The sequence below is a fragment of the Myxine glutinosa genome, chromosome 8, assembly GCF_964187855.1.
Source record: "Myxine glutinosa chromosome 8, kmMyxGlut1.1, whole genome shotgun sequence".
Taxonomy (NCBI): domain Eukaryota; kingdom Metazoa; phylum Chordata; class Myxini; order Myxiniformes; family Myxinidae; genus Myxine; species Myxine glutinosa.
Window position 1 is genome coordinate 92,995,226 of NC_136268.1, and position 26,872 is coordinate 93,022,097.

A 26,872-nucleotide genomic window follows, 5' to 3' on the forward strand; every position below is an offset into this window, starting at 1 on the left:
CAACACATGTTATACTGATGCCTGCCATTGGTCAATCACCACAAAGTAGCTCACTTTCTCTCCCTGAAAGTACCAATCGACAAATCCAACTGATCAAAATCTGTCGATGAAGAGCCCGACCCTAACATCAGGCACATGCGAAGTTCAATCTCCCAAGCCTCTCACCAACCTGCAATGCCTGTCGACTATGTCAAGTCTGTCACTGGTACATGCTAATATGTATAATGAAGGACAGAATCGGGTGGACGGAGGTTATGTTTTCACATGTTTGTCTATCTGTCTGTCTGTTTGTTTGTCTGTCTGTATGTCAATCGCCTTCAGGTTGCATTTTTACTCCGGTCTTCACAAAACCTAACCACCTGGTAGAGGTAATCATAAGCAAAAAGTCAATTGCTTTTGAGGTCAATAGGTCAAAGTCAATGCAACCGAATCATCAATTTTCATCTACTTCACTTGATATCTATATATATTGTTGCGGTTATGGAAAATGTAACTGGAGGAACGCTTTTATGTACACTTAGAAACTCCCAGACAGTTATTGTCCCCCGTCGCACCGCGGAGCGAAAGGGGGACTATGGTTTTCCCCTCCGTCCGTGTGTGCGTCCGTACGTGCGTGCGTGCGTCCGTGCGTGCGTCCGTGCGTGCGTAAGCGAAGGACCGAATTCTAATTTGGTGTGTGGGTGCAACTAGGCATATGGAAGAACCCTATTGAAAATTAGGTCGCCACGTCAAAATCCAAGATGGCCGCCGCCATGTATGTCTGAACCTTGTGAGCGGAATATCTTGAAAAATAAATGAACTACTAACTTCTAATCTGGTGGGCGGGTGTATCTAGGCATAAGGAAGAACACTATTGAAAATTGGGTCGCCACGTCAAAATTCAAGATGGCCGCCACCATATATATGTCTGAACCTTGTGAGCGAAATATCTTGAAAAATAAACGAACTACTAACTTCTAATCTGGTGTGTGGGTGTATCTACGCATAAGGAAGAACGCTATTGAAAATGGGGTCGCCACGTCAAAATCCAAGATGGCCGCCTTGCGTCTTCCACTTTGTCAACTCGCATCACTTTGCCGACGGGCGACCTAGGCGTAACGCTTGCTTCTATAAGTTTGTTTGAAGGTAGATCTTTGCCCAATATCTAGATTCTAGAGGTTTGGGTAAGAAGAAATGCTTTGTTAAAATAGTCTGTATATTCTCTCTGGGATGTCTCCCCATTTCCAGCAATTTTTCTCTCAATCCACCATCAGTCTGATTCACCAAAGCTCAATCTACCAGACCTCAATTCATCAACCCCTCCATCAACCCATTCGTCTTTCTTAAAAAAAACCCACGATCAGTTTATTCTCGTCCTTCGGTCTGTTTGTACATTCTTTTATTCCTTCACATTCAATCCATCTGTTCATCCAATCTCACCATTCTGACCCCTCATTCTTTTATCTCTCACAATTACCTATCTGTTTGTATACGTCCATCCATCCCGTACTCAGCTTGCTGGGATGAATGATCCCGGTGTGTACCCCGGTTTACAATAGGTACACCGTATCCCTGCTCTTCGTAAGAGGTGACTAAGGGTTGGCGTCAGGAAGGGCATCCGGCCATAAAACTGCCTCAAACAGGGAACCATGAGGTCATGGGGCCCGCAAGGCTAACCCCCGCTTTAGTGGGGAAAAATGGCCTCAAAACGTCCATTCTGTGGAGCTATGCTCTCACGATAAAGCCGGACAAAATGGACGACACCAGGAACGAAGTTTCACTGAGCTATTTATTTCTAGCTCAACTCAAAAGCACTGAATCAGCCGATCGAACGGGCGGCAATTTATAAGTCAAGTTCAACACACAAAAGCCACGCCTCTCAGGCGGGGTGTGGTATGCAAATAGGTAAGCCACACCTCTCAACAGGGCGTGGTATGCAAGTCAAGTGTTCACCTGGGAAAGGCAAGTCTGGACACATCCGGGCGAGTGCGGACAAGTAACCGCTCGCCGGTTGCGTCATCGGCCGGTGCAAGGTGATTGTGTATGCTTCCGGTAACCGCTACATGCGCCCCCCCAGAATTACCTTGCACCGGGAGAGTCAGTTTGAGGGGGGTCTTGATGACCCGGCCGAAACGACCCCTGGTGATTCGTGTGGGGGTGGTAGGTGGCGTGGCGGCGGATGGTCGGGTGGGGGGCTTGGTTGACGGGGGACGGCTCCGCCGTGGAGGAAGGGCCAACCGTGGAGGTTGGTCGAGGTCCAAATGGGCCAGTTTGAGGCGGTCCACGGAGATGTGGTCTGGTTTGCCACCGATGTCCACGATGAACGACTTGTCGTCCCTCTTCAGGACCCGGAAAGGTCCATCGTAGGGCGGCCGGAGCGGTCCCCGGTGTGCGTCGTTGCGGATAAAAACGTACTCCGCAGTGCGAAGTGCTGGGGGGACGTGAGGTTGGGGGCAGCCGTGATAGGACGTGGGCACGGGGGCGAATCTCCTGGCGGCCTCTTGGAGGATCGAGCGTTGGCGAGCTGCGGACCAGGGGCCGGTGGTGTCAGGGATGAACTCGCCCGGCACGCACAGTGGCTGGCCATAGAACAGCTCGGCGGTGGAAGCCTGGAGGTCCTCTTTAGGGGCCGTTCGGAGGCCCAATAGGACCCACGGGAGCCTGTCGGCCCAACCGTCGTCCTGGAGGCTGGACCTGAGAGCGGCCTTCATCGAGCGGTGGAACCGCTCGCACAAGCCGTTGGCTTGGGGGTGGTAGGCCGTGGTGCGATGAAGCTTGACCCCCAAGGCCTGGGCGACCGCGCCCCAAAGCTCGGAGGTGAATTGCGGGCCTCTGTCGGAGGAGATGTCCGAGGGGGCGCCGAAACGGGCAATCCAGGTGCCAATGAAGGCCTGCGCCACGTCGGCGGATGTTGTTGATGCCAGCGGGACGGCCTCCAGCCACCTGGTGGTCCTGTCCACCATCGTGAGGAGGTGGATGAAGCCCCGCGAGGAGGGAACGGGTCCCACCAGGTCCACATTGACCTGGTCGAAGCGCCGCGCGGGCACGTCAAATGGTGCCAATGGGGCCTGGGTGTGCCGGTGGACCTTCGCGCACTGGCAGGCGACACAGGCATTGGCCCAGTCGTGGACGTCTTTACGGAGCCCGTGCCAGACGAATGAGCTTCTGCGATGCTTTCCGGCCCAGGTGGGAAAGGCCGTGGAGGGCGTCAAAAATGTGCCGCTGCCATCCGGTGGGCACGATGGGGCGAGGTTGGCCCAGGGAAACGTCACACAGGAGAACTGTGCCTGTGTCCTCGAAGGGGACGTCGGCCAACCGTAGGCCTGTGTCGGCTGTCCGGAGGGCTTCCACCGTGGGGTCGGCGGTCTGGTCGGCCGCCATGCGGGCGAAGTCCACACCCAGGTGGACGGCGTTCACGCCGGACCGGGAGAGGCAATCGGCCATAGCGTTGTCCTTGCCCGCGACGTGCCGGATGTCCGTCGTAAATATCGGACACGGCGGAGAGGTGGCGCTGCTGGCGGGCCGACCACGGCTCCATAACCTTGGCCATGGCGAAGACCAGGTGTTTGTGGTCCACAAACGCCGTGAACGGGCGGCCCTCCAAAAGATGGCGGAAGTGGCGAACGGCCAGGTAAAGGCCGAGGAGCTCGCGGTCGAAAGCGCTATACTTGCGCTCGTTAGGGCGAAGCTGTCGGCTGAAGAAGGCCAGCGGTTGCCAAGCCCCGTTCACCCACTGTTCATGCAGGGCGCCCACCGCGTAGTCGGAAGCGTCCGTGGTGAGGGCGATGGGTGCGTCGAGCGCCAGGTGCGCCAGCATGGTCGCGTTGGCGAGGGCCAGCTTAGCGCCCGTGAACGCCTCGTCCATCTCTTTGGTTCAGGCGACGTCGTGCTTGGCCGGCTTGCCCCGGAGGGCTTCGTACAGGGGGCGCATGAGTTGGGCGGCGCGAGGCACGAACCGGTGATAGAAATTTACCATTCCCAAAAATTCCTGAAGGGCCTTGATGGAGCGGGGGCGCGGGAAACTTGTGACTGCCTCCACCTTGGTCGGCAGCGGAACGGCCCCTCGCTTCGTGATGCGGTGCCCCAGGAAGTCGACGGCCGTTACGCCAAACTGGGATTTCGCCGGGTTGATGATGAGGCCGTGCTGGCCGAGGTGCTCAAAAAGCATGCACAGGTGGATGAGGTGCTCCGCCCGGGAAGTGCTGGCGATGAGAATGTCGTCCAAGTAGACGAAAAGGAAGGTGAGGTCGCGCAGCACGCTGTGCATCAGCTGTTGGAAGGCCGGGGCCGCGTTCTTAAGGCCGAACGGCATGCGAAGGAACTCGACGAGGCCAAAAGGTGTAATTACCGCTGTCTTCGGCACGTCGGCCGGCCAGACGGGTACCTGGTGGTAGCCCCGAATGAGGTCGACCTTAAAAAGATCACCGCCCCGCCAAACGGGCGGAAAAGTCCTGTATATGTGGTATCGGGTACCGGTCGGGGGTGGTGGCGTCGTTGAGGCGGCGGTAATCGCCGCATGGTCACCATCCGCCACCCGGTTTGGGCACGATGTGCAGGGGCAAGGCCCACGCGCTACTCGAGCGCCGCAGAATGCCCAATCGCTCCAGTGTGCCAAATTCCGCCTTTGCCATAGCGAGTTTGGCCGGGTCGAGGCGACGAGCCCTGGCATAGACCGGTGGACCTGTGGTTGGGATGTGGTGTTCGACGCCGTGTTTGACGGCGACGGCCGAAAAAGTCGGCTGCGTGAGGGTGGGAAACTCGGCGAGTAGGCGGGTGAAATCGTCCGCGGCCGGGAGAGTGCAGGCTAGCTTGGTTGGTGCAGAGCCGCTCAATGAGCAAGCGAACGAGCTGAAGGTCTCCGCATTGATGAGCCGACGCCGTTTGACGTCAACCAAAAGCCCATGCGCGCAAAGAAAATCTGCACCCAGCAGGGCCATGGGTACATTCGCCATGATGAAGTCCCACCTGAAGCGCTAGCCCCCGAAGCAGAATGCGACGCTGCGCGAAGCGAAGGTGCGGATGGAGGAGCCGTTTGCGGCGACCAAGGCGGGGCCGCAAAGCGCGGCCTGTTTGTCCTGCACCGAGGCGGGTATCACGCTCACCTGAGCGCCGGTGTCGCACCAAAAACGCTGCCTGGACGCTGTGTCCGTAATAAACAGAAGGCTGCCTGAATGGCCGACGCTCATGGCAGGCAGCGAGCGCCGGCCTGGTCGTTTCCCGACCTGCCGAAAGTGCACGGTGGGCGGCACGTTCTGGCCTTCTGCCCGAACCTGGCGTGGTAGTAGCACATGGTCCGCTCTGGTGGAGGCTCCGGCGGTCGCGTCAGGTTCGGTCGACGTGGCGGCCGCTGCCGCCAGTGGCGCTAACTCGGCCGGTGGTGGCGCCGGTCGTGGTGCGGGCGTTGCCTCCGTCGGCCCAGGGTTCCAGGCGGCCGCTCCGACGTGTCGCCTGGCCAAGAAAAATTTATCGGCCTCCTTGGCCAGGGCGCGAGGGTCCGTGATGGGCGAATTAGCCAAAGCTAATCGTACCTGCCCGGTAGATGCCGGAGGAACAGCTCGCGGAAGAGGAAATCTGGGCTGTGGTCGCCGAGTCGAGCAAGCATGTGGTCCATGCGTTCGGATGGACGGGCCTCACCCAGCTCCGGGAGGTCGAGCAGTTGTCGCGCGCGTTCGGTCTCCGTGAGTCCAAACGCACTGAGGAGTAGGCCTTTGAGCGCGCCGTATTTGTCGGCGTTCGGCGGGTTCTGTAGGAAGCTCAGGAGCCGGGCAGCAGTGGAGGCGTTGAGCGCGGAGACCACATGGTGGTAGCACGTCGTATCCTCCGTAATGTTCCGCAGGGCGAATTGAGAACCCGCTTGGGCGAACCAGACGGCTGCGTGCGATTCCCAAAAGCCAGGTAGCTTCAAAGCTACAGATGACTCCATCGCCATGTTCTTGAAAAGGGGTCACCAATTGTGGAGCTATGCTCTCACGATAAAGCCGGACAAAATGGACGACACCAGGAACGAAGTTTCACTGAGATATTTATTTCTAGCTCAACTCAAAAGCACTGAATCAGCCGATCGAACGGGCGGCAATTTACAAGTCAAGTTCAACACACAAAAGCCACACCTCTCAGGCGGGGCGTGGTATGCAAATAGGTAAGCCACGCCTCTCAACGGGGCGTGGTATGCAAGTCAAGTGTTCGCCCGGGAAAGGCAAGTCTGGACACGTCCGGGCGAGTCTGGACAAGTAACCGCTCGCCGGTTGCGTCATCGGCCGGTGCAAGGTGATTGTGTATGCTTCCGGTAACCGCTACAATTCATTCATTCATTCATCCCGTACTCACTCGGACTCCAAATCACCCGCAACCTCGTCAAAACCTTTGCGGGCGAATGAGTCCCATATTACAAACAATTAATCCTTCAGACCAATCAAACTACCTTCCCATGTTCTTTCTTCCCTGCACCTCAGCATTCGTCACACGGGACAATGCTTCTCAAATACATACTGTATAGTGGAACATTTTGGGGATGTGAAAGGCAGGCCGAGGCATGTCCCTTATGGCCGTGGGTGCGTGAAAGGCGGGACGAGGGCACCCTCGAACACCTCCACAGAGTGATACGGGAATTTTCCAAAGCTGCATCGCGGGACCCATCCCTCCACAAGTGGCGCTGGGTTCAGACCGAAGTGAGGGAAACGCAAGACGAGCACGCAGTAACGCCACTGAATCCCTGGTGCACCGCACAGCTTCACTACACTACTTACACCACACACTTCCCACACAACACAAAACACTTAACCCCTCCCCAAACCCTCCCCATCTCACAATATTTGGCCTGACACAACCCACTTGGTTGTGTGAGATGAGCGAGGAGTCGTCACACACTCCAACTTGCCGCTTTTTTTTCTTTTTTTCTTTTTTTTTGTACACTGAATCGAGGCTCGTGAAAGAGCTAGCATTTATTTCACAAACAAATCAACCAGACAAACAAAATATATAAAAAGAGGGAGCGGAAGACAAGATGGGAGAGAAGGGGAAGCACACAAACACAACATTTGAGAGCAGGGAGATGTGTGGGAGGGAGAGGGCTTCGGGGGAGGAGGCGTGGGGGGGGGGGGGGGGGGGAGAAGTATAAAACACAAGGACACCAAGGACTTCCAGGACAAAAGTTGGTATTTCAAAAAAGTGGATTTGGGGTGAAATTAGCGGGGGTAGAAAAGATCAAGGTTTTGGATGGGGGAAGATAAGAGATGGTGGTGAACAGCTGTTTTAAAGACCTGGAGGGTGGAGTGCGATTGAAGAGAGTGAGGGAGTTTGTTCCAGAGGTGGGAGAAAAGAGGAATGAAGGAGTGAAGGTGAGCAGAGAGTCTTGATTTTGGCAGTTTAACCATAAGAGGGTTGCAGGCAGATCTTGTGCGACCTGTAGGAATATTTGGGGGACAGAGCCCAGAGAGAGCTGGGGGGCCAAGGCCAGAGAGGAGTCGGTAGAAGACGGAAAGACCACCAACCTGCCTGCGGTGAGTGAGTGAAAGGCCCTTGGAGTTAGCTTCATCGCGGGAGATTCCAATGATTCTGAACGCTTTGGTTTCAACCGCGTGAAGACGAGCTAGGTGTGAGGCAGGAGCACCAGCCCAGAGGGGAGAGCAGTAATTCCATTGAGCTGCGGATGAAAGCCTTGTATGTGGTGAGAGCTCAGTTGTGCCAAGGAAGGACTTCGCACGACGGAGGATGCCCAATCGGCGACTGGCTTTGGAGGCCAGATTTGAAATGTGGTTTTCCCAGGAAAGATCATGGCAGATAGTGAGACCCAAAAGCTTGAGTGACAGAACTTCTTGGAGAGGATTATTCAGAAAGTGGATGGGAGGGTTGTCCAGTCGGTCTTTTCGGAGAGACATCGTAAGAGTGTGAGATTTGTCAGGATTGAAAGGCATGTTCCACTTGTTTGCCCAGTCTGTGATTTTGTCCAGGTCTGCAGAGAGTGAGGAGGCTGCAGACTGCCGATCTGAGGGATGAGGAATGGAGCGACAGAGAGTAGAGTCATCAGCAAAGAGATCAAGGGGATTACAAGAGAGTCAGAGAGATCATTGATGAAGACCAGAAAAAGCACAGGGCCCAGAACACTGCCTTGGGGAACTCCAGCCTGAACAGGAAGAGGAGATGAGAGAAACCCATTCAGGGCCACACGTTGACTACGACTAGAGAGGAAGTCCGCCAGCCATGCGTGGAGATTTCCATGGATACCAAAGGAGGAGGGTTTGGTGAGCAGAGCGGGGTGCCAGACCGTATCGAAGGCACATGATATGTCAAGGGAGACAGCTCTAATTTCCTGTTTGGCATTGAGGACCTCCATCCATTGTTGAGAAAGCAGAAGCAGCATGTCCAGGGTAGAGTGACCAGGTCTGAAACCAAATTGATGATCAGAGATCAAGCCTTTGGAGAAGAGGAAAGATTTCATATCTGAAGCAATGATGGATTCCATGACTTTGCTGATAATTGGGAGAAGGCTGATTGGTCTGTAGTTGCTAGGATCTGTTTTTGCACCTTTTTTGTGCAAAGCGGTGATGTTGGCTGATTTCCAAGCAGATGGCAGATGACCTCGAGCAAAAGAGAGGGTGAAGAGAACAGAGAGAGGGAGCGAAAGAGCGGAAGAACAGGATTTTAGGACCCGTGGGCTGATGCCGTCAGGTCCAGTTGCAGAATCAGAGTCGAGGGTTGACAGAAACTTTTCCACCTTGTCAGGAGGAAAGGACACAGAGTCCAGGAGCAGCTGGGTACGACTGGGTACGGTGGGTACAGAGAGGGATGGGTTTGGGACACAAGATTTAGAGGCAAACACAGAGTTGAGGCATTCAGCTTTTTCACGTACGGAGTCAGCCGTGTAGCCGTTTGAGTTGAGGGAGGGGATGGAGGGAGAACAAACACCAGAAACAGATTTGACCAGACCCCACCAGGATTTGGAAGAGGGAGACAGATAAGAGAGTTCGGTCTTGAGAACGGAGAGATATTGTTTCCTGGCTCTCCTGGGGGTGGACACACACTTGTTTCGGGCTTTGTGAAAGGAAATGAGATTTCCTTCCGTTGGATTTGCTTTCCAGGAGACGAAAGCAAGTTGTTTCTGGGCAACAGCCTCACCACAAGATAACGTGTACCATGGACGGGAGGAAGGGTATGACAACTGAAGACGAGATGGGATAAATCTGTGCATGAAAGAGAGCAATTTACTTTGGAAGAATTCCCAAGATGAGTTGATGTCAGAGGCGGTAGAGATGGGAGACCAGTCCAGGTGATTGATGGCTGCTTGAAGACCGTGCCAGTTGGCCTGAGTGAAATGCCAGACTCGCGACGCTGAGGAGGCTCTCTGAGAATGGTCAGAGAGATGTCCACTTTAACAAGCACATGATCAGATGAGCCGATTGGAGCAGAAGAAGAGCAGCAGACATTTTCAGGGAAGTTAGTCATAACCAAATCCAGAAGAGAAGATGCTCCGTTGACTTAGATCCGGGTCGGGAAATTGACAGATTGTGTCAGTCCCAGTGAGTCGTAGAAGTCCTTTGCTGAAGAGCCATGGCTGGTGAGAGAGGTACCCACACCCAGCCAACTGGCATGGTGACAATTCAAATCACCACATATGAGGAAGAGAGAGTTGGGATGGGTAGATAGAAGTTGGTCCATATTATCAGACAGCGAGATGTAGATGGAGTCATCACTGTTTGGTGGACGGTACAACACACATATGAACAAAAGGTGGGAGCGAAGGGGAAGCCGTAGCCAGAGGTATTCCTGGGGGTGAGGTGGAGAGAGTGCAATGCAGGGCGAGTGAGGAAGAGAGTTTTTTTATAAAGATAGCAACCGCACCTCCAGGACGAGGCTCAGGTCTATCATACCGGAGGAGGGAGTAACCTGGGAGAGATACCAAGGAATCAGAGACATCATGAAGGAGGGAAAGTTTCTGTTAAGCAGATCACGTCTGGTTTGTCAGAAGCAACCTGTATGGAGAGATCAGTCAAGTTTGAGCGAAGGCCCTGGATGTTTGAGGTCCATACCATTAATGAAGAGGCAGGGGGAGCATCGGATACAGAACAGGGGAGGGGAAGGGGTAGGGTAAGATGTGGAAGAGGAGGAATAGGTAGGGAGAGCTGTTGAAGGTGTGTCAGAGATTTCAGAATAGCTTGGAGAAAGGGAAGAATGGGTCGGACAAAAGGTTTGATGGTGATTGGGTGAGGCACAGTGAGGTGTTATTTGAGGAGGGGGACGAGCGAGGCAGAAGGTTGGGGGAGATGAAGGTGAAAGTTGGAAGGGGGAAGAAGTGGGGAGGCCGCTTTGAGGAGGAGGGGTGAGAGGGGAGTCTCGGAGGGGAGGAGCGAGGGAGAGTCTCGGAGGGGAGGGGTGTGGGGGGAGTTTAGGAGGGAGGGGAGGGAAGGGGCAAGGGGGGAGATTTGAAAGGGATGGGTGATGGGGAAGATTTGGAGGGGAGGGGCAAGGGGGTAGATTTGGAGGGGAGGGGTGATGGGGAAGTTTTGGAGGGGAGGGGTGATGGGGAGGATTTGGAGGGGAGGGGCAAGGGGGAAGATTTGAAAGGGATGAGTGATGGGGAAGATTTGGAGGGGAGGGGCAAGGGGGAATATTTGAAAGAGATGTGTGATGGGGAAGATTTGGAGGGGAGGGGCAAGGGGGTAGATTTGGAGGGAAGGGGTGATGGGGAAGTTTTGGAGGGGAGGGGTGATGGGGAAGTTTTGGAGGGAAGGGGTGATGGGGAAGATTTGGAGGGGAGGGGTGAGATTGGATTTTGAAAAGTGTACGATTAATGGGAAACGAACATTTATTGCAAAATGAGTTTCTTGAGACCTTCGAGTCAAAAATACGTTTGAGGACGCTGAAGGAGGGGTGGAGTGCAGGAGAGTTTCGGGAATGTAGAAAAAAGGAACTGTAAGAGATGGAATTTTTTTTTTTTGGAATGAATAGATTTGGTGAGCAAGTCGAAAGCATCCTTTTATAGAAGAAGAAGAAAAAGGTGTTATAATATACGACAGAGTACAGTTCTTCAGGGGAAAGTTTAAACATTTTTAACAACGTGATCACGTGATCACGAACAACGTGATCGATGAACGAACGAACAAATAAGAACAACGAATAAACGAATAAGAACAGAGAAGGAAATATTTGTTTTGGTTTTGTTTTTTTTTGAGTTGAGATTTTAAACAAGGAAGTATGGGGTGAAAGACTGGGACAAAAACAGAGAACGAAAGTAATTGCAGCACAATCGACGAACCGCTGAGAGAAAAACAAAGCCTCAAGGTCAGACACGGTAGCCTACTAGGCCTCAGAATATGTGACACGAATTAACCGACGATTTTGTATACATGTATGAAAAATTAACACCGAGAATCTTACTAAAGACACACTATAGGTACACACACCGAAAGATAGATACAGTTTTGACAAAAACACAATTGTGAAAAATTACTTAACTTCGAAAGCGTGAGCGCATGGACAGCTTCGAAGAGACTTGACCTCCAATCTTCGCTTTGGGGTGTGGTGTGGTCTTCGCTTTCTTTATGTTCTCTCATCTTCTTCTTCACAGTGTGTGTATGTAAGACTGTGTTAGAATGCATGCTCCAGGTAAGTCTGCTCTTTTGTACCTTTTGACTTTGCTTGCTTTTGCTGTAAATACATGCCCTTTCACATTTGATTTTGCTTTGTGAATAAAGGCTTGTGAATCCGTGCTTGATAATCACCTGCTTGTGTGTATATGTAAATAAATAATTCTTACATTTTCCAATCTTCCTCGTTCTGGTCCTTTCTTTCATTTATCCAACATAGTGTGTATGTAATAGATAGACGGGAGTTCTGCCCCACTGTTTCGCTTCGGTGGTGGTTAGCCAGCGTTTGCCCATGGTGTGCTCGGCCATAGTAATAATGGGCAGCACGAGAGGATGCAAGGGGTGGACAAGATGGATACAGAAAGAAACTCCAAGGAGGGAAAACTAGAAATTTGGAAGAAGGAGGGATTGGTGTGGGACAGGGGAGGGGAGGGGTAGGCCAGGGGTTATCGAAAGTAGAAAATATCATGGTTTTGGATTGGGGACGATCTGAGATGTTGGTGAACAGCTGTCTTGAAGACCTAGAGGGAGGAATGAGATTGAAGACAATGTGGAAGTTGGTTCCACAGGCTAGAAAAAATAGGAAGGAATGAGTGGAAGTGTGGAACTGATCAGTGATTCTGGATTTTGGGAGTTCCGCCAGAATTGTGCAGAAACCTGGTGGGGACAAAACACAGAAAGAACAGAGTGTGCGAGACTAGAAAGGAGGACGTAGAAGACAGAGAGACCACTGACCTGTCAGCGATGGCAAAGTGATAGGCCGATAGACTCAGCTTAATCGCAGGATATTTCAGTAATCTTGAGTGCCTTGGTTTCCATGGCATCAAGTTGAGCAAGCTGTGAGGCAGGCAGATGAGCCATCCCAGAGGGGAGAGCAGTATTCCATTAAGCTACAGATGAAGGCCTTATAGGTGTATAGAAGTTCAGGTGTGCCAAGGGAAGAATTTATCAGTGGACGACAGAGTCCAGTGCCCAGTCAGTGGCTGGCTTTGCAGGCCAACTTTGAAATGTGGTTTTCTGAAGAAATGGTGGAAAAGGTCGAAATAGTTTTTGACTATTTTAGACCCTTTGGACCTCTTAAGACCCTTTAGACTCTGAAAGACCTTTACACAATTTAGACTGCTTTGACCCCTTAACCCTAAGACTTTTAAAGCCATTAGACCCTCTTTAGACACTTTAGACTCCTTAGACCCTTTAGACCCATTTAGAAAGAAAATAGATCCAATGATCTACTTCTTTCTTCATTCTGATGTACCGTGTCATACTGTGGTATTACGCGTCGGTTCTTGGTCAGGGTTATACAAGGGTGGTTTGCTATTACCTTCCCAGCAGTAGTTATGGCAAGAATTTGGAATTTGTACATGGTGCCGGTGATAGCTCGCCTACTTTTCTTGAAGGTCACAATGAGATCTTTAACGTTCACACCAACTAATGCTAGCAGATGGGACACCCAGTTTATATACCTGGGGTCTGAACTTTGGACATGTCCGTTTGTAAAATTGTGACCATGAATGAAGGAATCTTCAATGTACATTCTAAAAACCAAACTTTGAGGTCATCCTTCATCCATATAATCTCAGTTTTGAATGATGCCTCTGACCTCAAAATCATTCACGATACCGGTATCGCAATTCGTTTTGGAATCTATTCTCCACAGTCGTGTGTGTAAATATGACACTTGACAGAAATGGGGTCTCGATCCTTAATTGTAGTAAAATGAAAAAGGACGAAACGACATCCCTGATCCTGATTGAAAATGGGCAAAGCAATCTCACTCGACAGTCGACATCTCCCCATGCAAAACAACAACACGTAATCGGCGTGATCACGTGATTGTGTGGGACGCCACCTGATTCATATAAACTCATGTAAAAGAGAAGCAATCTAGAGTAATCAAACATCGCTTCTTATTATGTGTGCGTCATGTACCTCACCTGTTTGCGTGTGGGAGTTCTTACGGATTTTCGGTATAAAGACAAAACAAATCGTTGAAGTAGTCTTTGCGAGCGGTGTATGAGCACACATTCAGTTGGTTGTTCTGAATAACGCAATTGTAATAAATGTGAAGCGTTTTGATCTCAAGTGCGTAGTTTATTAACATTCTGTAAAGGTGGACGGAATTCGCAAATTATCTAACGATTTATTTCGCGGCATAACGATTTTTCTCGAGCTTTGGCTTATTTTCTTTCCCTGATGTTTGCTCATGGAAACCCCGTTACGGCGTCGCCATTTTGACTGCGGAGCCGGAAGCGGGTAGGTGTTGAAGATTGGATCTTGCGCTTCCAGCTTATTTGCGTTGACAGCTGTGTAACTACCAGGTTTCTGTTCGGCAGTTTCTCGCTCCAAGCTGAGGTACGTATGGCGTCTTCGGATTTCTACAAAATTGTTGTTATTTCCCTAATTCCCTTCCTGTTCACGTTTGTGTGGATTAGGTCATTGACTCGGGCCTCTGGGTTGTTGAGATTTTTTTTTTTTTGGAGGGTGAGGTCTTGCCCAAAGCAGTAGATATTGGCTATTGCTACCTCGTTTGCCTCAAATATAATTATCCGACAATGGCGTAGTCGACGGAGAATGGCGATGAGATCGAGTTACCCGATCCGTAGTCGATGCTTTGTTGTTGTGAGATTTGATGTTAACAATTCAATTCCCATTCGAGTAAAGAGGATTACCCGCTTTGTGCTCCTTTTGAGCGTCAGGGATGGGCGGTGGCTGTGTGACCTCTGCCATCTTTATTAAATTATTTGATGGTTTTTCATAATCATTAGTTGCATTCCTCGTGAAGTATGACGAGTACTTGGAATGATATTTAAATGTGATGTATAGATAGATACGTGTGTTTCTGTTCTGCTTGCTGGTATATCGAGGTGTTTACCCCAGACGTAGTACAGCCATTGTGACGTAAGCAGGTGCGTTGCTGGACGGGAAACTGTCACGTGGTGGTTCGCGTGCAGCCTGAGGTTGCTTGGCTGCCTCATTTTCTGGGGGCGTGGCTGTGCCGCTGATGCGGTGCCCCCATTACCAGTCAGCTGGTACTCCTTTTGCCAATCTCACAAGGATGACAGATTGAGTCAACCCACCTGGTGGTAATTCAACGACACGACAGGGGCTCCAACTCAGGACCCTAAGATCTCAAGCCAGGCAACACCGGACAAATAAGGTCCGAAAGACCTTATGTGGGTAAAACACGTGATCGCAGGAAAAGGAGACTGGCACAATGATTGCCCTCGTCGGTGCAGTTTGCCCTTTGTAAACTGAAGAGGTGCTCAATGTCTCGTCAAATCCAAGGATGGGATACCTGGCGAGTGTTTCTCACCGAGGCTTATCGTTGCATTCCCGTGAGTCATTCCGGGAAGGAATCGCTGATTTCTTCAGGCTGCTGGAGGTAACCCGCCGACTCGCTCAAGAACGACCCCAAAACGGTTTTTAACGTCCAATGACGACCGGTGCTGGCAGATGTCTTCTGGCTTAACATCGATCCGATGTTGGCAAACACCACCCTGCACAAAAATGACAGTTAATTGTTGCTTTCGAGTTTTGTTTGATCAATATTTGGATAAATCATTGGGTCCTTTGTTGCTCATTCATACCCCTTTTAAGGTAATTGGTTGTTGTCTGCATTGTCTAAGGTGGACGCGTGATATTGGGTTGCGCTTCCATGCTTTAAGATGGAATTTGAGTGAACATCCCATTTGCTTCTCAAAACACTTTTCATTCCAACTGATTTGGAGTCCCAGGTCATGATCTTTGCAGTGATCACCTCGAGCAAGTGTCGTTCTTCTTACTGCTGATCCCATCTGATCCCACCTAGCATGCTACTTTGAGGTATACCCCTCGCGATGTTTCCTCGTGTGGATGGAGATCATAGCATGACTGTCAATGTTTCTGTAAATTGGCAATTCGGAGTATCGAGCAACCTCTTATTGGTCCCCGACCAGTTTCACCGAAGGGGACTATACGCTTGCTCTCCGTCTATCCGTCCCACCTGTGGTTCTTCCAGACTTTTTCCCCCTTCCCCATTAACATATTCAACTGAAACTTGGTGCATAGCTTTACTATAACAAGTTAGAGACTGCAACTCATTCTGTAGCAATGCATACCTGAAACAATTTGTCGTACTGTATATGGCTCACAATCGCTGAGTGCTTGGAGCAAGAGCATTCATTGGGCCCATTCGGGACACGTATTGCAAAGCAATTCTCCCTCTTATTCCATATGCCAATATATAAATGATTGGAGAACCCCTTTTTATGAGGGGTGTTAGCAAAGACCTTTTTATTGTACAAATAGACCATAACATCATGTTCTGCATACAAAGGTTCGACCCATCTGTTAAATAGTTCAACAGTTGAAGCCGACAGGATCATCTGTGTGGAAACGCAGTATTTGTTTTGATTGCAGATTGTTTCTGGTCAGATGGCCCATAATCCAGGATAGTCTTTGATAATTACCGATGCAAGTTAACATGGAACTGTTATGCTCTGGATGATAGCTCGCTGCGTCAGACATGTTCCCCTTTTTGTAGATTGGTATAAATAAATAAAAAACACCTTTAGAGGCCATTTTTCCCCGCAAAGCGGGGGTTGGCCTTTTTCGGGAACCGTGGTTGTTGTTTTTTGGTCCCCTTTTTGAAGCAATGTTTTACGGCCGGATGCCCTTCCTGACGCCAACCCTTTTTGCCGCCTTTAACGACAAACAGGGAATTACCAGTGAACTGGTACTCAATTAGCCGACCTCGGAAGGATGACAGGCTGAGTCAACCCCCCTGGCGTTAATTCAGCGATCTACTGGGATTCGAACCCAGGATCCTAGGATCCTAAGCCGGCACCCTAGCCGCTACACCAACACCAGGGTTGTGCAGGGTAGATTGGTATGTATGGTATGTATGGTAACCAGGGTAGATTGGTATGGTGTTGGTTTTTTTTAAAAACGATTTTTATTTTTTCAACAGTGTCTAAGGATCATAGAAGAGCCATCACAAATAGGGCTCAGATGACATAGGCCCTTTTAAACTAACTGGAAAGGTACTGTCAGTTCCTATTTGGCTAACTTGACTACTTCCCCTTCTTCTCCTTCTTGTCTTCCTTCGCTTCCCCAGCTATGGGGCATATTGACCTCCTTAGGGGTTGCCCCATTTGCACGTTGTTCCCTTGGGATGGGGTGGAAACGTGAGGTTAGGGCAGCAATCTTGGAATTTCATTATTTTTTGCTAGTGTGCTGGCGATAGCTCCGACTGAGAAAGGGCACTGTCGGATCTTAAACGTCCACCATCTAATTCTGTTGGATGCGACACCCCGTTTAACGCCTATCCGAGGGATGACTGTTTATAGCTGGGTCAAGATTCGTACCCAGACTCGACAGCTGAGATGGTTGGCCATCCTGCCAGCCCACGACCATAGACTGGTCTACACAATTTGTCCAAATGGGCTTTTTATTTATTTTTAACCATTGTAAAGCCTTCCTTTGATAAATTGGTAATCAGATTTTATGCTTCATCGTCGTCGTCTCTTTCCTTCATAAGGGATGTGAGGTTCAATGGCACCAATCTCCTGCCCTGCCTTGATCATGATAACCCTCCACTTCCGTCTGTCCTCAGCCAACTCTCTCCACCTTACAACCACCCCCACTTTTCTGATATCTCTCTTCACACAATCCTCCCATCTCAACCATGATCTACCCATTTTCCTCCTACCTTGGTCTCTCAACCTATCCACTCTCTTTTCCATTCTCTCTTCCCCCATCTGCACCAAATGTCCAGCCCATCTCAGCTGACATTTCACCAATCTCCCCGTCAAGCTCATCTGCACACCAATCGTCCCTCAGTTCATCCATTCTCCTTATATCGACCTTCTCCAAATCCCGCAAAAATGACTCGGTTCACACAACCCTACACCGTCTGGTTTTGTCTGTCAGTGCCACCATCTCCAGACCGTAAAGGTAGGCTGGTGTTACACACAACATCAGAACCTTCTCTTTCAATCTCCTCAATATATTTCTGTCTGCCATTACTCCCTCCACCCTCCTCTATGCATTCACACCCACCAGCATCCTCCTCTGCACCTCTACCTCTGACTTACCATCCCCAATCAGTTCCACCCAGATACTGAAACATATTTCCTTGTCTGATCTCCTTCCCCTCTAACCTGATATTCATTTATTTTCTCTTCTGCCAGACCCATATCACCTTTGTCTTCTCCGTGCCAAGCTCATGTTTCTCAAATGCCTCCTTCCCCTTCCCCAGTACTTCTTGCATCTCCTACCCACTCTCCACCACAGCAGTCAGATCATCCGCATGCAATATCCTCGCCAGCATATCTTTCATGTTTACTTTTCTGCTTACCAGCTCCATCACCATGATAAACAGGTGTTGGCTGAGAGCTGTTCCCTGCCTGACACCGATGTTCACACTGAACTCCTCTGACATCTCAGGACCAACCTAAACTCTTCCCATCGTTCCCTCGTACATTCATTCCACCAACCTAACCAACCTAAAGGAGTTAATCCATCTCAGTGTCGTCATCACCATCTCTCTTGGCCAGTGTCGTAGGCCTTCTCCAGATCCACAAATCCTAATGCTATTTCACCTTGCACCTCCAACCTCTTCACAAACTGTCTCAGTGCGAACATCACATCTGCCATTCCCCTACCCTTTCTAAACCCTTGCTACTCTTCACCAATCTTTCTCCACACTCTTCCTAATCCTCCCATCCAGAACCCTCTCCAGTACCTTCATGACATGACTAAGGTTCTGTAATGCTCCTGTACTTCCCCGGATCTTGAACATCCCCCTTCCTTCTATATCGGTATATTTAACCCTGTCCTCCACTCCTCCAGAATGGAATCATCTCTCATACATACATTCAATAAACTCATCACCCAAATAACTGACTTCTCCTGCTGCAATTATTATCTCTGCACACACCTCATCGACGCCTGGTGCCCTTCCTTTTCACCCTTTTCAATACTGTCCACACTTCCTCTTCCCTGATCTCCACCAACACCACTTTCCCCTCCACACAACTTCAACTGCATAATGCCACCGTAGCCAAAATGAATGAGCAATACTCCATAGCTCGTTTAATTGGGATTGTAGAACTCATCCCCTCTTGTATACACTAGATCTTTATAAAGTTGTATTGTCATACTTCGGCCCCCACAAACATAGAAAAAAAAACCCAATTCAATTTCTTCAAAATGTTGACAGGATTAGAACAGCACCGGACAATGCTCGGTACCCCTGCTAGTACTGTATTGTATATGCCAAAGAGTGTGGCTGAAGATTTTTTTTTTTTCTTCCCTTAATTTGAACGGCTATGCTCATTGTAGAGCATATTAGCTCATAGTAGAACAAAAGCATAGAGGGGTGGGTCACTTGGTTGATGGAGGACAGAGGAGTGGTTTGCTTGGTTGATGGAGGATGGAGGGTTGGGTTGCTTGGTTGATGGAGGACGGAGTGGTGGTTTGCTTGGTTGATTTTGGACGGTGGGGTGGTTTGCTTGGTTGATGGAGGACCGAGGGGTGGGTTGCTTGGTTGATGGAGGACCGAGGGGTGGGTTGCGTGGTTGATGGAGGATTGAGGGGTGGGTTGCTTGGTTGATTGTGGATGGAGGGCTGGTTGCTTGGTTGATGGAGGTGTGGATCACTTGGTTGATGGAGGACGGAGGGTGGGTTGCTTGGTTGGTGGTGGACGGAGGGGTGGGTTGCTTTGTTGGTGGTCGAAGGAGGGGTGGGTTGCGGATGCAGTTCCACCCAGATACTGAAAGTGGGATTGATGTATAGTGGGATTGATGTGTGATTGATGCAGTTTTTGAGATCCTCAGCAAATAGGAAGAGAAAGGAGGTGGGAGTGATGTGGGGTGGTGTTGGAGGGAGCTCCCCTTCTTTTGATGTTAGTTTAATAACCCTGTTGAAAGAATTGCTTTCCTTTTTAATTATTGTACCAATGTATGCTGAATTCACTGCAAGATAATGTTTGGTAAAATGTGCATTTCCATGTTGCCAAACTTGAATCCCCATTTAGGAACTTTTTTTTTTCCTTGTGCAACAGCAGAGTATTTAGTTGGGTGGAGACATTTGATGCCTGGTGTTCATACTTGGTCATTGAGACTTGCAGAATGGCTGGTCCACCATATAACTACTCCTACATCTTCAAGTACATCATCATAGGTAACATTTTCTATGGAAATAGTTTAACTTGGAGAACATTTTTCTTTTCTTCATTTTGTATTCCTTTAGTTGACAACAATAATTGTATAACATAATTGTTCAAAGTTCCCTTAAAATAAACATTGTTGTTTACTGCATTCCCTTTATACATAGACTAAGGCTAATGGAAGACCAGACGGACAGTGGTGGAGCAGCAAAGGGGAATTTTAACAATTGATAGCAATTATTGTAATTGAGCTGTAGTTGGATAAAGAAAATGTGGGTAATGAGAGAAGTGGTGGGTGAGGTGCATCGAGGACAAAATGAGGTGGCCTTTGTATTGTAAGGACTGGAAAAAGGCACATGAAAGGACCGACTTGGCAAAGCGAATCCACAAACAGGAAAAGGGGAATATAACAATTAAGGCGAGCATGGAATTTGGATTTGGGGAAGGCAATAAAGAACGTATTTGTTGCAGGTTGTACATGTGACCTCTTCTGTCTTTGAGCAAAGGTGCGCGTGCGTGTACTTTTTTATTTTTTTATTTTTATTTTTTATTTTTTCTCTTTTGTGCACATTTATGTTTGTGCTTGTGATATTTCTATGTAGGGGAAAGGTGATGCTCTTGAACCTGGCAGATATAAATTGGGGTTTGCAATACACCTTCTCTAAACATGCAAATGATGATGCAACGATCAACTAATTCACCCCTTAACCCAGTTCAATTTTGTCTGTTATAATCAAACTGCATATCCCATGACTCTTGCCCGTTCACACGTTCCAAAACTGATTGGGAACCTAAAGTCCTTCCGCATAGCCTGCAAATGGTGCATCAGTCCTTCAATGAGCTACAGCTTGGCCTTGAGCTCATCTGTAGTCAAACCATCTTCCAAAGTCTGGTGGCCACTCATCATATTTGTCTGGTTCACTTTCCTCTTCTGTACCTTCACTCACAGTCGAGTTGAAGAAGGGAGGGGGGGGGGGGGGGGGGAAACGAAAAAAAAGGAAGTTATTTCTGGGAAAGTTGACCACCCGCTGCCTGAGCCTCAATATCTATATATAAAAAGTGTGGGATTTTTGTTAAGTGAGTTCAAGCAAGTTCTGAGTGGCAAAGTTTTATTTTTCTCATCATGCTGCAACAATAAAATTAAAACTTCGACCAAGTATCCCATGATGAAAAGGTTGGCATGCCTGCATAGTGACATTTCTTTGCAACATTCCCCAGCAAAGAGCCATGCGTTGGTGGCATTGCAGCAAAGTTGAGAGCAAAGCCTCTTGTGTCCCATGACGATCTAGTCATGACCCTAAAACGGCTCTTCGAGCAGGCAAAATACATTATTCGAGTTATCCACATTTAAATGTGGTGCAAATAAAAATAAACATCTGAGTGACAACCATCTGCTCCAGCAGGGAAAATGGCCTTAAAATGCCTGAGTGACCATCACTTCTGGAACTCAAATTTCATATGTTGTGACTGGAAATTATTTCCCAATGCAAAATTGAGGCTAAAGCAACCTCCCTGTTCAGTTTCTGAATGTAGCTGCAATCGACAAAAGATAGCCGCAGGAATATATTTTGAAAACTGCTGCAAGCTGATGCGGTTGAAGTCTTGACTTTATCCACCTGGCTCAACTGTGCAATGTTATGAAATGGGTGGTTCGCAGTTAATATGATGTTCATATTTCAGGTTGTTACCCTAATTTGTGCCAACTTCAGATAGAAGAATGATAATTTCACTTTCGGGATATTAGTGGATACATACACGATGAAGAGTTATCTGGCTCATTGAAACATGGCCAGTCAATTAGTTGTACGCATTTGAGTTTTGAAGAGTTGGAGGTTTGATTTAAATATATTTATCTGGAGAGACAGTGGTTTATTACCTCCGCCACCGAAGGTTTTGATGGAGGTTATGCGTTTCAAAACTGCTATTAGAATGCATTTTTGCCAATAGAACGGCAATATTTGTCCGATATTTCTCACCCTTTGCTGCCACCGAGAGTTAAACCATCTTGCCGACGATGAAAAATGAAATCGGATGGTGAATTGGAGTTAAGATAAAGGCGTGGCGTCAGTGTGGGTCTTGCAAAAGAGGCTGATGAGGCCTCCAGAGCGATGCGAAACAAACAAATTGGTGATGTTTTTTTGAAGTCCCTCCCTCAACGGGAGAAGCCCCGCCCTGAAGGATTGACAGTCAACTGGAGGAAAGTATTATAGTGTAGATATAGATAGATAGCTATACACAGACCCCTTCACTTTTTTCACATTTTGTTGTGTTGCAGCCTAATGCTGAAATCGTTTAAATTCATTTTTTCCCACATCAATCTACACTCAATACCCCATAATAACAAAGAGAAAACAGAATTTTAGAAAGTTTTGCAAATTTATTAAAAAGAAAAAACTGAAATATCACATTGACATAAGTATTCAGACCCTTTGCTATGACACTTGAAATTTAGCTCAGGTGCCTCCCATTTCTCTTGATAATCTTTGAGATGTTTCTACACCTTGATTGGACATGATTTGGAAAGGCATACACCTGCCTATATACGGTCTCACAGCTGACAATGCATATCAGAGCAAAAACCAAGCCATGAGGTCGAAGAAACTGCCTGCAGAGCTCAGAGACAGGATTGTCGAGGCACAGATTTGGGGAAGCCCACAAAAAAATATTCTGCTGCATTGAAGGTTCCCAAGAGCACAGTGGTCTCCATAATTCTTAAATGGAAGACGTTTGGAACAACCAGGACTCTTCATATAGCTGAATCAAACAACTGAATCAAACTGAGCAATTGGGGGAGAAGGGCCTTGGTAATAGTGGTGACCAAGAACCTGATGGTCACTGGCTGAGCTCCAGAGATCCTATGTGGAGATGGGAGAAACTTCCAGAAGGACAACCATCACTGCAACACTCCACCGATCTGGGATTTATGGCAGAGTGGCCAGACGGAAGCTGCTCCTCAGTGAAAGACACACACGACTGAAACGGTCGAATCAGGGAAGACAGGAAGAACAGATTGGTTTATTTACACTTTGTACAGGAAGGAGGAGAAGAACACAGTGCAGCTTATACAATCTTATACGTATCCCCTGGACACGGGCCCGTTTCACTCTCAGACACACTCACACGGGGATGTAGAAGGTCAGGGTGATGGTCCAGGGATGATGGCGTCCAGGCAGTCGCTCCGGTCCTGGACACCGTACCGCGAAGCAGATGGTCAGGGCAGCAGAAGCTCCCCGCGGGTCGTTTACGCGGAGCGGGACAATTACAGGGCTAAAGGCAAGGCTGGCTGGCGGTTACTGGCGGCCACGGTCGCGTACGTATTAGATGCATTGGCGCTATATGCGCTCCAAACACCGCTCGATAGGCGCTCCCTAATGCAAGTTCAATAGCATACATGCGCTTTCAAAGCGCGTATCCGCTGCAGTCCTCTTCCAATGCGCTTTCCTCACGAGGCCTTTATCATGCGTGCGGTTGCATCAATCCTGGATAGTTCTTTACACAGCCAACCTTCCCCAGCGAGTCCTTCTGGTAAAGCGCAATTCCTCAAGTCCTCTCGCATAAGTCCTCGTCGCATAAGTCTTGTGGAAGGGCTTTGTGCGCGCGTTTATATAGCGCCGCCCAGCGAACCCTCTGGAATTTGCCAGCCGCGCACTTACCACGCCTCTTAAGCCATTTCACCCGAGCCCTGGTTGGTTGTTGGCTCTTACCGTCTCGCTGCCGCTCCCTGACCTCAACGCCGGCTCCACCCTCTCTCAGGCCTACCTCGTGTCCCTCGACTAGTGAGCATCCTAAGGCGAGGTGCCATAGCCAAAATGGGGCGCAGGATGGATGCTGCCCAAAGAGGTAGATTTGGAGGGTGGAGGCAAAATGAACGGGACCTAAGCTTATTTCTTTTACACAACGCAGGTATCACTAATGGAAATGACCTTATCCTACACACATACTATGACATAACTAATGTTCTAAGGTGGCCTACGTGTGGCTTGTGGACTAACTATGGGGGCAAACCTTTAACTTTTAATGATGGTATAAGTACATTCTCAGAACCGCAACTATATATACATATATATATATATATATATATATATATATATATATATATATATATATATATATATATATATATATATATATATATATATATATATATATATATATATATATACAGTGAAACCTTGACTTACGAGTTTAATTCGTTCTGTGACCGAGCTCGTAACTCAATTTGCTCGTTTCTCAAATTAAATTTCCCCATTAAAATGCATTGAAATGCTATTAATCTGTTCCAGCCCGCCAAAAACCACACCAATTTTTTTTTAAATATACAGTATATATAAAAATATCTCGCGCTTTATATTTCACCTGTATGCAGCATACAAGTTGGCAGGATGGCCTGGACTGGAGGTACGCACACTTGACTCTAAACTGTCCAGCCTGGGTTTGAATCCCGACCCAGCTATAACCTGTCATGGGTGAATCACAGGCAGGGTGATTCATCAATGTGTGTACCGCTAAACTGGGCGCCCCGTTTGCGTCCCATTAGTTGTTGGATGTTAAGGATCTCACCGTGTTTTCCACAAAGAGAAGGCGAGCTATCGCCGGCACTCTGAACAAGTTGTGGCCTGGCATGCTCTTCTCCTCTGCCGTTATATACGTCCTCCTCGGCATCTTTTTCCAGAAGAGCCCTGTCTCGTCACAGTTGAATATTTGCTGGGGGATGTATCGTTCGGCTTCTATCAGTTCGGCAAAAGTTATAATAAAATCTTCAGCTGCCTTCACATCCGCCTCGCCAAGTCGACAACACGCACACCTCGCTCATGTTTTTCGACGATTGCGTGTTTTATATCCAAGCACATCATCCTCTTCTTCTTCTCAGTACTGCCCTTGGCACTCAATTTCTTAGGACCCATGGTTTAAAACTAAGAAATTTTCCAAAATAACCAAAATGCGAAAACAAAGCAGCAGCGATATACGGCAGAGCTGCTTGCACGGCAAGATAACCACGTGACCTGAACCCACCTGGTGGCGGGTGGCGTAAGCTCGTAACTCAGATCTCGGCTCGCATCTCAAAGCAATAAACCGCTCCGAGCGACGGCTCGTATCTCGGAAAACTCGTAAGTTGGTGCACTCGTAAGTCAAGGTTTCACTGTATGTATGTATATATATATATATATTATATATATATATATATATATATATATATATATATATATATATATATATACACACACACACCTATATATATATATATATATATATATACACCTATATATATATATACACCTATATATATATATATATATATATATACACCTATATATATATATATATATATATACCTATATATATATATATATATATATATATATATATATATATATATATATATATATATCTATATATATATATATACCTATATATATAAATATATATACCTATATATATATATATATATATATATATATATATATATATATACCTATATATATACCTATATATATATATATATATACCTATATATATATATATATATATATATACCTATATATATATCTATATATATATATATACCTATATATATAAATATATATATACCTATATATATATCTATATATATATATATACCTATATATATATAAATATATATACCTATATATATATATATATATATATATATATATATATATATATATATATATATATATATATATATATATATATATATATATATATATATATATATATATATATACCTATATATATATATATATATATATATATATATATATATACCTATATATATATATATACCTATATATATATATATATATATATATATATATATATATATATACATATACCTATATATATATATATATATATATATATATATACCTATATATATATATATATATATATATATATACCTATATATATATATATATATATATATATATATACAGATATATATATATATATATATACCTATATATATATTGTTACGGACACGGTTTTTGGATGTTATTTTACCGAGCGGTGGTGTATTTAACCGCGTCCGAACAGTTACTCCCCGATTAGAACCCGATTCCAACCGAACGTTGACTAATCGCGCTACAGATATTCAATTGGGAAACCTCTAAAGCGACCGAAAGAGAAGAAGAGAGAAGAAAGACAGAGTTTGGAGGAAGAACAGATTTATTATACACACACACGCAATATTTTAGAGCGACCAATATTATTTACAGCAATAGATGGAAAAGAGCAGTCACACAGTGCATTGTTAACTTATTCTATTTCATTTACTTAATCCCCAAGACAAACGAGTAGGACAGGACGTTCACACTCACACGGTGGATATTGCAGGCAGGTAATGGCTCGAGGAGTCGAGGTTGATTGCTTGAGAGGAAGGCAAAGTCGGAGGCCGCAGCACCCCTCGCGGTTTTGGCGGGAAAACCTCCGTCGCGTATCCGCGGCCGTCACGCGCTGGCTCGGCACACCTGCTCCTCTTCCTGGGGTGGAGCCGTCTCCCTCCGTTCAGCGCGTCTCTCCAACGACAGGGGGGTATTGCAGGCAGGCAGGTAGGTAGGTAGGTAGGGCTTGCGGTGGATTGCGCTCCTCTTCCAGGTCATCCCCCAGCGTATCTCTCAAGGCCTCTCTTTGGTGCAGCCTCGTTGCTCCTCTCCAGTCATCTCTCATCTGCACTCAACTCGTAAAGCAGTCCCCTGCAGTCGCTTTTATCACCTCCGGCGGAATTAAGCCGCCGGCTCCGAGGGCACGCCTACCGGGTCACTCACCGCGGTGTTGATTGGCTGTTAGGGCCGGTTCACTCCTGCCCTCTTCTGACGAGGTGGAGCCACGCCTTTCTTCTCCAACCTTACCTCGTGGCCAATGGTGGTTTGAAGAAAACCAGCCAAAATGCGGAAGGCAATTGGAAGGGAGGTTTTGGGGAAATTGGAAGGGCCTACGCTTATTTTGTTTGATACAATGCAAAGTCAATCTAGTGGAAAACACATACTTAGCCTACATGGAATAAGGAAATACACTATTTAAAAGATATATCGTGACCTGCGTGTATGTTCTATGAAATTAATTAGGAGGACGGCTGCGACCATTATTTACATTACCAGGATGTTACCATACCAAAAACCATACTCTTCACATCCGTTAC

At 47.5% G+C, this 26,872-nt stretch overlaps 1 protein-coding gene across 2 annotated transcripts in view; it reads left to right on the plus strand.

Moving 5' to 3' along the window:
* The first annotated feature begins 13,753 nt into the window (after nt 1–13,753).
* RAB14 (RAB14, member RAS oncogene family) overlaps nt 13,754–26,872 on the plus strand; it is a 51,185-nt gene continuing 38,066 nt past the window's right edge. The window contains exons 1-2 of one of the 2 annotated variants that reach the window (XM_078783527.1): nt 13,754–13,913; nt 19,609–19,724. In XM_078783527.1, the coding sequence (XP_078639653.1) occupies nt 19,673–19,724 (52 nt within the window). In that variant the 5' untranslated portion in view covers nt 13,754–13,913; nt 19,609–19,672. Of the gene's footprint in view, nt 13,914–19,605; nt 19,725–26,872 lie in introns of both variants that reach the window. The other variant, XM_078783526.1, reaches the window with a different exon arrangement.